General features: G+C 35.1%; 1 protein-coding gene across 1 annotated transcript; it reads right to left on the reverse strand.

Annotated features, from left to right (window-relative positions):
• Positions 1–879: 879 nt before the first annotated feature.
• Positions 880–1,269, reverse strand: LOC124886544 (small RNA-binding protein 11, chloroplastic-like). Its single transcript, XM_047395316.1, has one exon. It carries the CDS (start codon positions 1,267–1,269, stop codon positions 880–882), a length of 390 nt encoding a protein of 129 aa, XP_047251272.1.
• Positions 1,270–18,038: the final 16,769 nt, after the last annotated feature.

Consider the following 18,038-nt stretch of genomic DNA (forward strand, 5'->3'; position numbering starts at 1 on the left):
TCTGAGGTTCAAAATTTGGGGTTTTACAAATACACGCATATAAGTTTAGGGTGTGGGCTACTTTTTAGGTATATATGCCCTTTTGGGGTTTTTTGTTGTGTGACTCTTTCCCCAGAGAGTGATCTATTAGTTGATCTGGCATGTTTAGGTTGTTGTATTTTTTATATAAGTTATATTTTCTGTTGTTTGACTAAGAGAAAAATGAGGAACCTTGGTGAAGTCAAATTTTGAGTTTTATGTGATTGGAAAAAATGATAACCCCCTAAAATATTTGTGAACTATGCGTTGTGAAGAAAAGTTGTAAGCATTATTGAATCTTAGTATGGAATTAGTATTAAGGACAGAATAATCATAACTAAGCATTGGATGAACCGAATATGTAGTTTGATTATGTAACCTTATGCCATGTGTATGTGAGTGATCTATTTCGCTGTGCATATTTAATCCAGAACTTTCCCAATTAGTCTTGCCTAGGTTGTAGGATTGTTAGCTGGGACATGATCACATTCCATGTTTGAATAAGTCCACTCTTATCCTATAAGACCAACCAAATGAGAATACTATCCCTTTTTTAATTAAAATTTTGATACGAATATATCCACTAAAATTCACTATTTACAAATGTCTTACGCTTCGAAGATTGTTGGGTACACAATTCGAGACTACCAACTTATGTTTTGAAGCTTGTTGGGTGCAATATTTGAGACTATCTCCTAGTTGATACATGGTGCCCCTGAACCAACTGCTTGTGACTAGTGTTGACTTATAAAATACAATATATTCGTATAGTTCAATAAAATGAATGCTCTCTAGATATATCCTTTTAAGGCTTGTAACTCCGGCAACATAGCGAGTTGATAATAGTATGTTTGATAACTCTCATTGTTCTACTGGTGGTTTGGGGGGACCTTGAGCTCTTGGCATAACACCACTATCAGTTTTAGATTTTGCATAGTCCACAAAGACAACACGTCCATTGAGAGGCTTGCCATTTATTTCTTGCAACGCCTTCTCCGCTTTATCTTCAGATGCATAGGTGAAAAATCCAAAATCTTTGGATCTCTCTGAAAATTTATCTGTCACTAATTTAGCTTCAATAACTTGACCATGTTGAGAAAATTCATCTAATAGTCCCTTCTCCATGGTGTAAAACAAGTTTTCTCGAACAAATAACTTAAAAACTATGCTACTACGAGAAAGGTAAATTGGAGAGTTTGATATTACAACACTTGTATTTTTGGGTAATAATAATTTTGTCAAAGCAACCATTGCTTAATGCGTTAGAATACTATCTCTTGACCCCTAATTTGAGCTTAAAGTGACCTTTCTCCTTATTTTAACCTTTTCATAGTCCTATGTCAATTACAATGAACCTGCATTAGCCCTTGTCCCTCTTTGGATATTGTGTACCTAAACAGAGACAAATCATCTAATGGTTTCTCCCATAGGGGTACACAGTTGAAGATAGGTATGAAGAAGATGTTGAAGAAAAAAAATAAAGTTGGGTCGGGTGTGGTAGAAAAGTGCGTAAAAAAAATAAAAAAATGAGAAAAATGAAAGAAAAAAAATTATAATGATTTGACTTTTGGTGATTTTTGTTAAATATTCATTTTTTGTGTTATTTTACCATTTTATCCCTTCCCGTGGTTGCTTTGTCATATTTCTAGGGTTTTAGGATGATTGGCATGGTTCCCAATGCATTTGATGTGTTTTATGAAAGATTAGTATTTTTGGTTGTCTTAAACGCTTATTAGTTGACTTCAGCGACATCTTTTGATCTGAGTATTCAATGGAAATACAGGTTACATCAGCAGATCCAGAACATCAATTTTAGGTTGGTAACATGGTTGGCATGGTTTTGTGTCTTTTATATCTCATTTACATCAATCTTGGTCAGTCGTGGATGAATGAAGTATCTAGAATAGTGGACCTTATCCTAGATCAATCTTACCCAATTACCCACTCACAGCTCACTAACTCAGCCCCCAATCATCAACATAATTGGAGTTAAGTGCAGTTTCCTTAGCCATACCATTCAACAACTTATCCTGAATCACTCTCAAATCATAATCATCAAATTAGTGAGCCCAGATCTACTCCATCAAGGAAGATCTATCATCCACAAATTCCAAGAAATACTCAGGTGTCGAAATATCAAGGTAGCCAACTAGTTATCCAAGAACTAAACGTCTAAGGTTAAAGGCCTCTCCTGGGAGAAACTATGTACCAAGATACCCATACTAGTCTACTTTTGCCTAAATCCATTCGGAAACACATTAGCCTTTCCTGGATGATACAGAATAGTGAAATCATAATTCTTAAGAAAGTAAAGCTAATGACGTGACCTCTTATTAATATCTAGCTGGAGAAGTAGAACTGAAGCCTATGGTGATTTTAGAAGATCTTACAACGAACTCCATACAAATAGTTTCTCCACAACATCAAAGCAAATTCAACTGCATAAAAATGCAAATCATGGGTTGGGTAATTGTTCTCATGGGGATTCAACTGACAAGAAACATATGCAATTACCTTACCCTCCTACATCAACATGACACCTTACCCCATACCAAAAGCATCACAAAAGACGATAAAGCCCACAGCTTCCTTGGGCAAAGTAAAGATAAAAGTTGATGCCAATAAATCGTTGAGCTTTTAAGAGTCCACCTCACAAGTCTCAGACCACTGAAATAAGCTAATCTATTGAGTTAACTTAGTATGAGAAGTTGGCTAAGCCGAATCACGAACCACTTCTATCTTGGACAAATCGACAACGATATGATCCATGGTCATAACATCGCCCAAGAAAGTGGCAGACTCTAGCCAAAACTCATACATTGAGAACTTAGCTTACAGTAAATCATCTCTTAACCTTTGAAGTACAATCTGCAAATGCTCCTCATGGTCGACCTCACACTTGGAATAAACCAAGATACCATTTATAGATACAATGACAAAATATTCAAGATACGATTGAAACACCTGATTTATCAACTACATGGATAAAGTTGTGACATTGATCAACCCGAAGGACATAACTAAGAACTCATAATGATTGTATCGAGTCCAGAAGCTATATTTGAAATATCCAAAGCTTTTATCCTCAACAGGTGATACTCAACCCCCAAATCAATCTTCGAAAACACTGAAGCCCCCTGAAGTTGATCATATAAATCCACAATATAATAGATAGGATACTTATTTTTACTTGTCACCTCATTCAACTTCCCATAATTAATACACGTGCGCATAGACCTATCCTTTTTTCTTTACAAACTTGACTAGCACACCCTAAGGTGAACATAAGGTCAGATAAATCCCTTATCCAACAACTCCTACAATTGGTTATTTAATTCCATCAACCCTATTAGGGCAATCTTATAAGAAGGAATAGAGATGTGATTGGTTCCCTGCTCCATATCAATAACAAAAATAATATCATGATTTGGAGGCATACCGGGCAAATTCATAGGAAAAACATCTATGAACTTATCGATAGAATCTAAAAGAGGAGGTGAAGCAACACTTGTATCACGAATATGCACCAAGTAAGGCAAACATCCCCTCTATACCATGTGACAAGTACGTAGAAAGGACATAACTCTCTTTGCACCCAAATGAAGCATACCCTTCTAAGTTATCCTTGGAACACCTGATAAAGATAAAGTAACAGTTTTAGAATAACAGTCTATAATAGAATAATAAGGATCTAACCTATCTATACCTAAGATGACATCAAAATCTACCATACCTAGGATGATCAGATATACCCAAGTCTCACACCCAACAAAGGTTACAATGCAGGATCAGCACAGCCAATCAACTATAGAAGAGTCTCCTATAGGGCTGATACACAAATAGGCATGGCAAGAGGCCCACAAGTAGAATCAAATCCAAAAGAAAAATATGCATCCACATTGAAGAAAGTTGACTACTAATTAAATAACACAAATGCAGATATGAAGCAAATTATGACTATACATGTGATAACTGTGTAAGAAGTCTCTACCTTAAGTCTGGACAGTATAGCATAGCATGACCATATCCACTACCAGACTGATCAACCTTGAGACCACCACTATGGGTGCACCACATCTACCTCAAGCACCTTTATCAGTTTCTCTACTACCTTGAGAGTTAAGTTACACTATCAGTATAGGAATCTTTGTCCATAACATCATTAAAGTAGAGTGGAACTAAATGTTTAAATCTCTCAAATCTCTTTTGATCTTTAAAAGACATAACACGACTTGAAGTAACAAGAAAAATAATGAATCTAGCAGTATGTGATCCCACCTGATGGGAAATATAAGTGAAGAATGAACTCATAGAGTCAAAATACCATACTTAGATACTGGGATAAAAGTAGGAACAACAATCAGATTATACAAAATAACATAAGCAGATGTTGGTACCAATGAAGTAACCACACTCAGAAATGTAGGAGCACCATAGAAGAATCTGACATAGATGGAGGTACAACACTCAAAGCTAGAGGAATACCAAGTGCATTTCAAGGAACACCCACCAAATAAGCTAGTAAATGAATTATTAAACCCTCCAAGGATGAAGTAGTATTACTTAATGGAACTTGAGCAGATTCCATATCCCCCGCAAGCTCAAACTAGGACTCAGGGGAGATCCTTCTAGTACTATATCTTTAAGGGAAAATTCTTATGCACGTTCTCCACCTCAAGATCATGCATGACCCATGAATCATCCATTAGGTTGGTCTTTCTCATTCGATGCTCGCATAGCATTCCTAGCCTCAAGGTATATAGTCCTCACCATCTGTGCATAAAAGAGTGAAACACAATTTAGAATATAGTATATAGAAAACCCATAAAATAAAGAATTAAAAATTTATGTTTCCTAAAGATATATTATATCCTTTGAAAGATAGATATGAACATCTATGTATAGATCTATGAGACTCTATTAGACACTGTGTTCTTACACTGATGACACCGGTGAACCTAGTTTCTTTGATACCAATTTCTCTTGACCCAAAAACATAGGTCATAATGGTACTTATTGTGATCAAGCCTTGACAAGTATGCCAATCACCCAAATTTGACACATAAAAAGAAAAAAATAAAATAATTCCTAAGGTGAGACTTTTGGAGAGAAGCTAGATCCATAAAAATAAAATACCAATAGAAGCATGGAAAATATTGATACAATAAACCAACCCGAAACTTGGTGTTACAGTATAAGAATAATCCAGTTACAACTCAGAACTGGAGATACAATTGAACCTAAAAAACTACAAGTTTGTCTATGAGTACAAAATATAAACAACAACTGGATAAAAGGATGTCTAAGGCTGATTTTGAATTCATAGAGTAGACAATACCTCAAGAATGTCAATAACCAACTGCATGATCTCTTCTACCACGCAATGCACTCATACCTAGATTTACACTGAATGGACCTGGTAGTGGTGACTAAGGCCCACTTTTACTCAGTAGATACGATAGGATAACTTAGCGAAGTAGAAAATAAGTTATATAAATACATACTATGAAAACGTCACCAATAATCCTAAAATGTACCAAATGATATCTCACATCATACTCACTAATAGTTCTAAACATAGAACTTGAACAAATAAATAGGTACATAAAAGAAACAAATTATATAGGAAAAAAATAACAATCAGACATAGAACATTGAAGATGCATAATGTGTGAAAATACAATTATGATGATGAAGATATAATATGATTGAGGATATCACATAACATTTGTATACACCTACCATGCCTTAGATCTTCTAGGTAGGATCCATGGGGGATTTCATAAACCATATACTTTCTCAACACTCAATCCAAATCTCAATAACCATATCACCTCTCAGACTCATGGACTATGTCAGTTGGTTCTGTAAAAAGGACATATTTATACCAAAAATTAGTGTTTCCTCAATGGTACTATGTGTCATGAATGTATATGTGATATGAGGATTATAGTATAAATATCTTAAATCCATTAAATATATATACACATGTGATTAGAATTTACTCAATCTGTCAACCATCCATGATTTTGTATAAGCAATGAACTGTTGGAATAAATATGCCTGTAAGACACCATTAACATCACATTTACCATAAATTAGGCATTTTTATAATGTATTAAGAAACAAATGCACATCCGAAACCAATAATATTAATTAAAGCCCCTCTCACTAGCAATATGCAGTAAATATCATCTCAAATTATCAACAACAATAATATAAGGCCCCTAAATAGAAACACAAAAATAACATCATTGAAATATAACTTTCATGATTGATTAACCATACCCATAGAATGTTTTATATAGTACTAACTACCCAATCAAATCTAAATAAAATTAAGCAATAACCTACCTCGCGATATAAGAACCCAAGCCTAAACCCCTTCAAGAGGAGCTAATCAACTGAAATATACAAATATAGAGTCAAAACATTAAAAAGAAGTCAATGATACCTATATTGCCTACTTTCAAGTTGAAGACAAAACAAATCCCTAAAACAAAAGGGCAAAATCAGAATTTTTGTTTTGGAAAGCTTTAGCCATGAATAAAGAAAGTTATAAGAGAAAAACAAAGTAAAAATAGGTTTAAAATATGGTTTTTAATCAAAGAAATACCATTTTAGGCCTTTCAAGCAAAAAATCCCAAATTCAAAATTAGAATGGAGATTTTAAAGGGATTTTAAATGACATAACAAAAATAAAATAAATGAAATAGTGATTTAACGCTTATTCAATCTTGAAAGTAAAATAAATTGTACAAAAATCTCTCAACCCGTAGTTCAAAGTCTCAAAAATAGAAGAAAAATCATGAAAGTGTATTTTATACCTACCCATGACCGCTAAGGCGGCCAAACGACCGCTAAAGCGATCATCACTTATGCCATTTATTGACCACTTAAGGTATCCAGCCTTACACGTGATGCTGCTAATGTTGTTCCCACTCCTAAAGCGGCAACAACTAAAGCTATAAGGTTTCTACTTTATTGATAATTGACAGTCAATAATGCTCCTCTTAAGTGATGCATGGGCTATATAAGTGGCATCACCAGATTTTTTGCTATATCAGGAACTTTGCTAGGTTGAAAATTAACTGATCTACGCTTTAGGATTTGTTCAAAATTCCATAAAATCAAACAAAATATTCTGCTAGGCTAAATTTGATATTTGAGACCTAATGGCAACATCAAATTTTTGAAAAGAGGTTGCTTTCACAAAATCAACCCCCTAGACCCAATTTCACTAATTTCTAAACAAAGAGTCAAAATGAGATCCAAAAGCCATTAAACCAATCCATCTATGCTACCAATCAAAAATTGATATTCCAGATCTGCTAGCACAGAATATAAACAACGACGGTCATTGTGTAGCCATAACTACTCGAACAGGTAAGGATACCATTGATCTACCGTGCATATAGTTGATAATATGAGGGAGGATTTTGTGTGAATTAAGGATATAATATAAAAACTAGTGGTAAATGACGAGGCCTCTCAAGAGCCTATTGTTGCAGAAAAAGGAGTTAAAAATAAAAGAAAAGGTAAGTAGTTCACACCACCAATGAAGCCCATTCCCCAAACTCTTTTGGCTTTTCCCCAATGATTAAAGTAGAATACGAAAACAGAAAAAATTTTATTTCTATGCTGAAAGAGTTGATTGTGGACATCCCTACTTTTGAAGCTCTGGATGCCTAGCTATGTGAAATTTATGAAGCATATAGTGATAAAGACAAGAATTGTCAGTTATAAGAATGCTATTGGTATTCACCATTGTAATGCGATTATATCTTGATCTCCTGTGCAAAAGAAGGGTAACCCACGGTTTTGTCTTACTTGGGTGCAAACATTAATTTAATGCCTCTGAAAGTATTCAACAATTGGATTTGAGACCTTCCGCACCCACAATGATGTGGTTATCAATTGAAGATCATACTATGAGAAGTTTGTGGGCATATCATTTGATGTTTTAGCCAAGGTATGGCTTTATATTTCCTTTTAACTTTGTTATCTTTGATTTTGAGATGACCATAATTTTGAAGAGATATTTTAGCCACCGATAGAGCCTTAATGGATATTAAAAGGGGTGAGCAAATGTTTAGGATGAATAATGAGAAAGTCACATTGAATATTTGTAGAACTATGACACAACCAACTAACATGAGGTTAGTTTGGTAATAAATAGTTTTAACAAACCTTGATGTGAACCCTATTGTACTTTTATGAAGTCTGAGTATTCATGGACCCTTCATCGTGCTGCGATGTTAAATCAAGCACTCCTTAGGAGGCAACCCAAGCTGTCTTATTATTGCTGAATTTTTTTTTATTTTAGTTATTGTGATAGACATTAGCTCCACTCACCTAGGGTGCCCCAGTTATGTTCCTAACTCTCTTATTTTACTTTGACCTAAAACATTATGGATAATGCATGAATATAAGTTGAGGGTGTGGGCTACTTTATGGGTTAATACGTCCTCTCGGGAATTTTGTTTCATGAATCTTTTCCCCAAAGAATGGTTTATTAGTTTAGGTTGTTGTGTTTGTGATATATGTTATGTTTTGTGTTGTTTGACTAGGAGAAAAATAAGGAACCTTAGTGCAGTCAAATTTTGTGTTTTTATGTGTTTGAAAAAAATGATGCCCCCTAAAGTTTTTATGAACAGTGTATTGTGACCATTGTTGAATCTTGGTATGTCATTAATATTAAGGAAAAAATAATCATATCTTAGCATTGCATGAACTGAATAGCTAATAGTTTAATTATGTAACCTGTGCTATGTATATGGGATTGTTTACCTAGTTTGCTATGTGTGTTGAATCCAGAATATGCTTGGTTAGTCTTTCCTAGGTTGTAGGATAGTTGATTTACATATGGTAATAGGTCATGTTTGAATAAGTCCACTCTTAGACTAAAAGGCCAACAATAATGAATATAATATACCTTTATCCCTAATTTAAGCTTAAAGTGACCTATTTTTTCTATTTTAACCGTTTCACAGTCTCGTTTCAATTACAATTAACCTATTTTGGCCCTGTTCCCTCCTTTAACATTATGTGCCTAAACACAGGCAAATAATCTAAGTTGAGGGTGGCTCTCAAGGGGTACGTAGTTGAAGATGGGTATGAAGAAGATGTTGAAGAAAATAAAATAATGTAGGATTGCATGTGTACAAAATTGTGTAAAAGAAAAATAAAAAAAGAGAAACATGAAAGAAAATGAGCATGTAATGATTTAATATTTGGTAATTTTTGAGAAATATCTATTTCTATTTGATTTGACCATTTTACCCCTCTCGTGGTTGCTTTATCATATTTTTGGGGTGTAGGGATGATTGATATGATTTCTAATGTATTTTTGTGTGTTTTATGTGAGATTGGGATTTTGGTGGTCTTAAAGGCTTATTAGTTGATTTTAGTCAATATCTTTTGATCCATGTGCTGAATGTCAATATGAATTACCCTAGCTAATTCGGAACATCAATTTTTGGTTGGTAACATAGTTGGTTTGGTTTTATGGATTTTATATCTCATTTTGACCCTTTGTTCTAAAAATTATGAAAATAGTTCTTGGGAGTCAATTCTATGAAAACAACATTTTTTAAAATTTCGATATCGCTATTTAGTCTTGAGCGTCGAATTAGAAAGGTAGCATAGTTCGTTAGAATTCTCGAGATTCCAGATAAATCTCAAAGGTTTGTAGAGACTTGTAATTTTCCAAGTCTCCATAGTGGTATGCTACTAGCTGAGTAAAGAATCTTTAGCAACCCTTGTCTACTTTAGTAGAAGGCACAAAAATAACTATTACCTACATAACATACTGGCACGCTAAGCAGGTAATGCTAAAGTGACCACTTGACCACTTTAGCGACACCTAGCACCTAGATATAAATAATTTTTTTTTTGATTTTTCTTCACCATTTTTGAGACTTGGGGCTTGGAGAACAAGATTTTGGGCATTTTCTTCTATTTTTGCGATTAGGTAATCTTTAAACTCCTATTTTAACTACTTTTCTTCAATTCTGTCATTTAAATCTTGTGTGAACTCAGATTTAGATGAAAATTTGGGTATTTTTACTAAAAGTCCCTAATTATCATTTCTTTAATTTCACCTTATTTTCACTTAGGTTTTCTCTTATGAGTTCCTTTAATCTTGAATAAAATGTTTTCTAACAAAAATTCTAATCTTACCCGTCTTTTTTGAAAACCCATTTTGGGGGTTCGTTTTGATATTGATATAAAAATAGGCAATATAGGTATCGTTGACTTTGTTTTGAAGTGTAGATTCTATATTTGTGTGTTTTAGCTGATTTTGGATCCATGAGAGAGGTGAATGCTCAGTGACAAAGGCTTATTTGTTCTAGTTTTGACATTCAAGGTAAGTTATGTCTTAACTTTATTCAAACTGGGATGGGTAGCAAATATTTGTAGAAAATCATGTTATGGGTGTAGGAACAAATCATGAAAATGATCTTGTTACTGTGTTGTGCTGGGGTCCTTTATTGTTATTTGGCAGTTTTGAGAGATTATCTATTATGTATGACCGTGTGGGGTCTAATGTAATGATAATATGCTAATATCTGAATAATTGGTTATTATCCTTGGTGGAAAATTATCTAAACTGATAAATGAGGGCCAATCATATATGGTATAACTTTCTCTATTTGTATGTGGATTATGTTGGACTAAGAATGACTAGTTTATTCAGTGGATTTTGGCTTACAAATTGGTATAGTGATTGGAATAAGAAATTCTTATTTGGATAGTTGTGAGCATTGCATCCCCATATCATATTCATTGATGAAACATTGGTACCTCTGTGGAAATATTGGAAATACCAAAAATACTAGAACACTAGAAATACTGGTTTGTGACATCATTTATAGATCCTTTCTGAGAGATGTGCTAGAAAGGAGTTATAGATATTGATTTTTGATTTTGGATTGTATATGGGTAGATGACCCCTATGGGTCCTACCTAAGAATATAGCTCGGTAGATGTATAAGGAGGTTGCACGACAACCTCATACATCATATCATATTATAATTATCATCATAATCATCATATTCAGTATATTTAATATGTATATTTTTCTCATTCTGTGAAGTATTATTGTCTTTAACGAGATATCTATCTATGTGTACATCTTTCTATATTTGTAGGTGCTATATGTATATACTTGTAATTTCTTTTCTAGTATTTGTATTTGGTATTTTTAATTATGGTAGAGCTTTTAGTGGAGACGGCATGGGATACCATTTAGTACATGTTCTAATTGTTAGTGACGTGCTCCTAGTGTGTATTTATTATGATTTATTTTTACTTTGCTTAGACGGCCTATGATACCTTCTAAGAATAAGTGGACTATACTTACCCCTATTGCTCTCTTTTTTTTATATATCCAGGTATACATACGTCGTTACGACAATTAATTGAGGCAGTCCTTGGAGTTTATTTGAGGTAGTGACTGATCTATTTATTCGGAGTTAACCATTACTTTTGCTTATCTAGAACATATCTTATTGTATTTAGACATTGAGTTTGTTCCTTATTTAATATCCTATGTATATTTTGACTTTGAGTTGTATTAGTTGGTTCTTATGCTATGACACTAAGTTTTGGGATATTATATGGTATCTTTGGTAATTTATCTCTCATTTTTCAATACATATGTGGTTCAACTCTTTTCTAAGCATCTTGATTTAGGTTTTGATATTATCTCTTATTTCATAATAGTTTGGGTGATAGGCTAACTTGTCAAGGCTTGTCGCAATAAATGCCATTATGAACCTTAGTTTTTAGGTTGTAACAAATTTGTATGAAATGTGTAAGTTTCATTGGTCTCAATACTGTATGAAAAATTTGTCTAATAATATATCATGGATCGATATGTAGATGTCCATATCTATCTTTAAGAGGCTTTGAGATAGCTTCAGGAAACTTTCTTTATTTTTTTTCCTTATCATGTATATCTTTCTTTCCTTATGTTCTAAATTGAATTTCACTCTTTTATGCATAGATGGTGATGACTATATTTCATAAGGTTTGAGATATTGGCCCTTTATTCAATGAGAGATACCAATCTTGAGGGAGAATTATGAGTCATTTATAGGATCGAGGCAGTGGGCAGGTACAAGGATCTTCCCCATCTAGAGGTAGAATTAAGGGACTCTCCCCTAAGACTCAGGTTTAGAATGTTGGATTTTTTGGGCCTAACCTAGTCCCACTAAGTTCTTCTAGCCCAGTCTTTGAGGGGTTACTAGTTCACTTGTTGACCCAGTTGGAGGGTGCTACATTCAGTGCACCTGGTGTTACAGAAGATTTGAGTATTATACCATCATATCTTCCAGAGTTTTCTTATGGTGTTCTGCCGGTCCCGAGTGTGAATCCTCTAGTGATACCAATATAACTTATGGTACTTGATAGACTTCAAGTGTTATTCTTCCTTCAGTGTCTGCATCTGAGTATGGTACACTAAGATCAGGAGTATAACCTTTGTCTATGTTCCCTCTAGGTGATATCTCATCTAGCCAGATTCGCTATGCCTCTAATTATTTCAAGTATAGTCACGCCTTTCAATGGTCAAAAGAGGTTTGATAGATTCACTTATATAATGCCTCTAGATCTCATCCCAAGATGTCACACGATGCTTATGATCCCGAAGGACCATAAGATAACCCTTTACTAATATCTGTACCTGTACACTGCATAGTATCTGAAATAAATGCGAAAAATAGCCATAATGTTCAACACATTTATGAATACTCATAATACAGCAAAACTGAATACTAAAAGATCCTTCTGAAAAGCCTCTAAACTGTTTGAACTGTAGAGTTGAAGGGATAGGTCCCCAACTAACTCCCTCAACTAAAAATAAACAAAGTCTGAAGCAATAATAGTAAACTAAGATTCATCCTCGAAAGAAGAGAACTCATTGCTACTACTACTGACTAGGACTGAATTGCTAAGAATACTCTGGATCCTGTGCCTCTGAACCTATGGTGTCAAATAAAACACCATAGCGCAAATGCGTTAGTACAGAAATGTACCAAGTATGCAGACGAGGTAGTCTAATGCAAAGGCTCATGCATGCACAATATCTAAACTGAATAATCATGAAGATGCCGCATGAGAACACATATATGAATGCACAGACCATGAACACAATCATCGCAACTCTAGCTACTAAAGCTCAGATACCACTTTACTATAGACAAAACTCACTATTGACATTGAGATACTGAATCACTGACTCATCTAATACTGATCACTGAGAGTCTGGACGTACTTTCATCAAGGACTGAATTTTGAGCTTACTTCTTTTGACTAACAGGATTAGAGATCAACTTTTTTAATATATTACTCCGGAAGCAATTATCAATGATAATAAGTATGATCATGTTCGAATCTGATAAGAAGTATACTCAACAGAATCTGAGATGGAGATCAAGACTATCTGACGGGAGATGTCTAGATATGATAATAAGAATAATCAACAGAATCTGAGACTGAGATCAAGCCTCTCTGATGGGAGATATCTAGATATGATAATAAGAATCTGTATATGAGACCAAGCCTATCTGATGGGATGGTCCATGAATCAATTGAGCTATTTGAGTTCCTCACTGAGATAGACAACTTTACCACACAGTTCTGATTTCTGAAGATTGATACTGAAATTGCAACAGTGGGAAGTAGTTACTTAACCGACACGCCCCAACCTACCACAGGTGGGGACCAACCTGTAACCCCAGCTGGAAGGGTGTCATACCATGCCACGGGTAAAGGCCTCTCTGGTCAAGTCTCTCTGACGGGATGACCCTCGCAGAAAGTCGGCCTGAGGTAATATAATAGTCAAAACTCTCTGATGGTGATAGCATCTACTGATGAGGACTCCTTCATCCTAGGCTGGCTACGCAGTTTTGGAGTTTAGGGATTGCTCCTAGCGACTCAACCTCTCTGACGGGAGAGCTGCCATCCTTTACCTCGCTCGGTGCTAGCTTCTAATCCTAACTAAATGACTCTGAACTGAATTCTCAACTGCACATAACTAAACTAAATTTGATACTGATCATATTTCTCAAAAGATCTGACTGAGTTACGCTGAGATTACTTAGTTCCATATCTGATGAAAAAGGTTTTGAATCATGGTATTTGATTAACGATACAGAGCTGGAATACATTACTCGAATCCCTACTGAGATTAGAATTGAATCACATAAATACTATTAGATCTGAGGCAATTACAGGGCTGAGTCTAGATTACTAGCGTTACAGAGATTACAGAGATAACTGAGATTATCGAACTTTCTTAAGTTCTGTACTTGTCTGAGGATACAGAGTTCTATAGTTCACTGAGTTCTGAGAATCATGTATTGACTGAAATTAACGAGAAACTGACATGGGACCTAGACAACAGCTCTATTTTCGGGTATAAATACCCCCAAGACTCTATAGCGTAAAAGCAAAGCATAATCATTTATTCATTATCACGATAGTTCATATATCATCACAATCATTCATGCATCATCATAATCATTCATTCATCATCATAATCATTTAATACATCACCTTAAGCATTTAATGATCACAAACATCTTATTCATCATCACAGTCGCCAAGAGGTCACTTTAAGCATCTCAGAAACATAATAATATAATAACGTAGGGGAAACATAGTACTATATTTTACTCCATTCAACAAGGTTTTACCTCAACTATTTCATACCTATATCAATCTTGAATTGTGTTTGGATATCACATGGCTTAAGAAAACTTCATACTATCATGGAATGATTCATTCACTTGGGCATTTTATCAAACACAAGGCATGCATAAACTAACTTACAATTTGGGGTTTCATCTTCAACATGCTACAATGGCCCTTATGCTTCACCTAAGCTCTCTATCAAACCTAGGGGGAACATGCTTTGCTTATTCAACCACTTCTACACCCATTTGAAATGAACATATCATATTGAAAGAAACATAAGGAAGATTCATCACAAATATCACATAGATTCCACCTACTAGGGTTAAGGCTCATGAATCTTGTAATCAAACATGAATCAAAACTCAACAACACATTGAACATCAATTTCAACTCATACAAATCATTGACAACTCATAAACATAAAAATCTTTGAGTTTTGAAAAGGGTTCTTTAGCTTCATGGATGAAAGGGACCTAAGAATCAACATCTACATACCTTAATCTTTGAAATTGGATGAATTCTAATGCTTAAGACTCTATCCGCACTTGTAATAAATAATTATTAAATCCCACACTATGAGGAACTTGATTCTTGAAGAAATCTTGAAGATTTATGGATGATTTTCGAAAGTTTAGGGTTCTTGAATTTAAACCCTAGTATTCTCTCTTTAGAGAATTGGAAGAGAAATGGAGAAATTAGGGTCTGAATGAAAGTTTTCATATTTTTAGAGGCTTCCAAAATGTGGAAAATGACCAAAATACTCTTCAAAAAATATCCTTAAATTGATGAAAAAAATAGTTGACGATATCCATGACACTCCATCAAGTTGGTGATCGGCCTTTACGAATTGTCGTCACAAAAGGGTAAAATTTTGAGTTTCTGGTTAAGGTTGACGACATTAGTGATAGGCCATCACGGTCGTGATGGCTTGTCACAAAATTTTGTCACTAAGATTAGAAATCTGCCCAGGTTTGACAATATTGGTGATAGGACATCACGGGCATGATGGCTTGTCACAATTGTCGTCACCAGTTTCCCAACCAGACATGCTAGAGTAAAATGGGCATAACTCTTTTCTCTGATATCTGTTATTGACAAAATTGGTATCTTTGGAAAGATAATTCAAAGACCTTTGATTTGATATATACTAGATTCTCTAATTCAATATAGAAAATTATATATAGCTGATTTAATTTGACCCAAATTTTGACGGTCACTAAAACTTGAATGATAGGAAAGATTTCAACTCGTCCTTGAGTTAGGGCACCTCTATAATATTAATTCATGCTCAAATATATTCCCACATGAATCAAAGTATTTCATACTTGGGAGGATATTTCTGAAACATTTAGACTCAGATTTTTGCTTTACCAAATATGCTCTAAGGTTCAGACTGGAAGAGGATTTTGGGCATTACATTATTTCTCCCTTGATAACATTCATCCTCGAATGTCGCTTGATAGACTAAAAATATGGATCAATAGAACCTACTCAAGAAAGGGAAATATTTCAAGCCATGCTTATGCAACTGGAATAACTGACATACTGAGTTCTCATACTGCGCATGATTCATATCTGGTGTATGTAATACTCGACTGATGATACTTATAGCAAAATTCTCATAATGCACATGCATATCTGATACATGGACTCATAACTGCGCTGATCTCAAGAATGCATGACTGATCACACACTGACAAGTGAACTCATTTCTACTAAATACGCATATCTAATGCATAAATGTCTGGCTATGCTGACTTTCAAAAGCATGACTTGACAATGCAATAACGACTGATGCTAACTTCATAAAGAAAATCTGAACACTTTGAAATATAATAAATTAGCCCGCTATGCACCAGAGTTGACTAGTAATATGAGAGCCCAGATGAGAAAGTTTGTATCTGGCCTTGCTGATAACCTGGTACTTAAGTGCCTGGGGGCTATGTTGAATAAGGAGTCAGACTTTGCTCGACTGACCATTCATATGCAGTAGGTGGAAGAGAAGAAGAAAAAGATTACTAAATCTAGAGAGAAAGACAGACAGCCTAAGAGATCTAGATCTACGGACCAGCACCAAAATCAGCCGCAGAATGGTAACTGGGGTAATAAATGGTCGAAGAAGAAGAAGTTTTGGAATAATACACAATTAGTAGCCAGTGCCCCAGCACCCAAACTACTGATACACAAACAAACTCAGAGTTTTCAGACTCCTTATGGGTCCAAAGCTCTAGGTACACATTCTCAGAGCAGTGTGGCCCAGCAGTGTTGTACTCATCCATAGTGTGAGGTTTGCAGAAGGAATCATCTAGAGAAGTGCTGGTTTTAGGGGAGAAACTGCTATACTTATGGCAAAGTGGGTCAACTTCAGAGAGATTATCCTTCTACTAGAGTAAATACAAGGGGGGAGAGGGGGGGCTATGTTCCAAGCCACCTTCATAGCTCCTTTTCCTAAGGGTGCCCCTTCAGCTGCTGGAAGCGATCGCAACCGGTTATATTCTTTGACTAACCGCCAGGAGATGGAAGCTTCACCAGATATTGTCACCGGTATGTTATGAATCTTTTCTCGTGATGTTTATATATTGCTTGATCCCGGGTCTACTTTATCTTATGTGACCCCTTATGTGGCTGTTGGTTTTGGGTTTGAGCCTGAAGTTATTATAGAACCCTTCTCTATTTCTACTCTTGTAGATGATTCTGTTGTTTCTATAAGGGTATATAGAAATTGTGTTGTGTTTATTCATAGTAGGGAAACTGTGGCAGACCTTATAGAACTGGATATGATAGATTTTGATGCCATCCTTGGGATGGACTAGATTCATTCGTGTTATGCCACCCTTGATTGCAGAACCCGAAAGGTCACTTTTTCTTTCCTGAATGAGACACTAATTGTATGGCAGGGAGTTCTGTGGAACCTAGAGGTCACTTTATCTTTTATCTTAGAGCCCGTAAAATTATCTCCAAAGGTTGTATGTATCATCTAATCTGAGTAAAAGATTCAAAAGTTGAAAACTTTCCTCTGCAGTCAGTCCCTGTAGTGAATGAATTTCCAGAAGTATTTTTGAAAGATCTCCCAGGGATAGCCCCTAATAGTGAGATAGATTTTGGTATTGATGTGTTACCAGACACTCGTCCTATTTCTATTCCTCCATATAGAATGGCTTCCGTGGACCTAAAGGAGTTAAAGGAACAGCTTGCAGACCTCCTAGACAAAGGTTTTATTCGTCCTAGTGTTTCCCCATGGGGTGCACCCGTGCTCTTCGTGCGAAAGAAGGATGGGTCCCTTCGGATGTGCATAGACTACCGTCAGTTAAATAAGG

This window comes from Capsicum annuum, chromosome 8 (genome assembly GCF_002878395.1).
Source record: "Capsicum annuum cultivar UCD-10X-F1 chromosome 8, UCD10Xv1.1, whole genome shotgun sequence".
Lineage (NCBI taxonomy): Eukaryota > Viridiplantae > Streptophyta > Magnoliopsida > Solanales > Solanaceae > Capsicum > Capsicum annuum.

Bases quoted from the DNA above. Each gene is read 5' to 3' on its own strand.
- LOC124886544 (XM_047395316.1), bottom strand. From the start codon at position 1,269: ATGGTTGCTTTGACAAAATTATTATTACCCAAAAATACAAGTGTTGTA.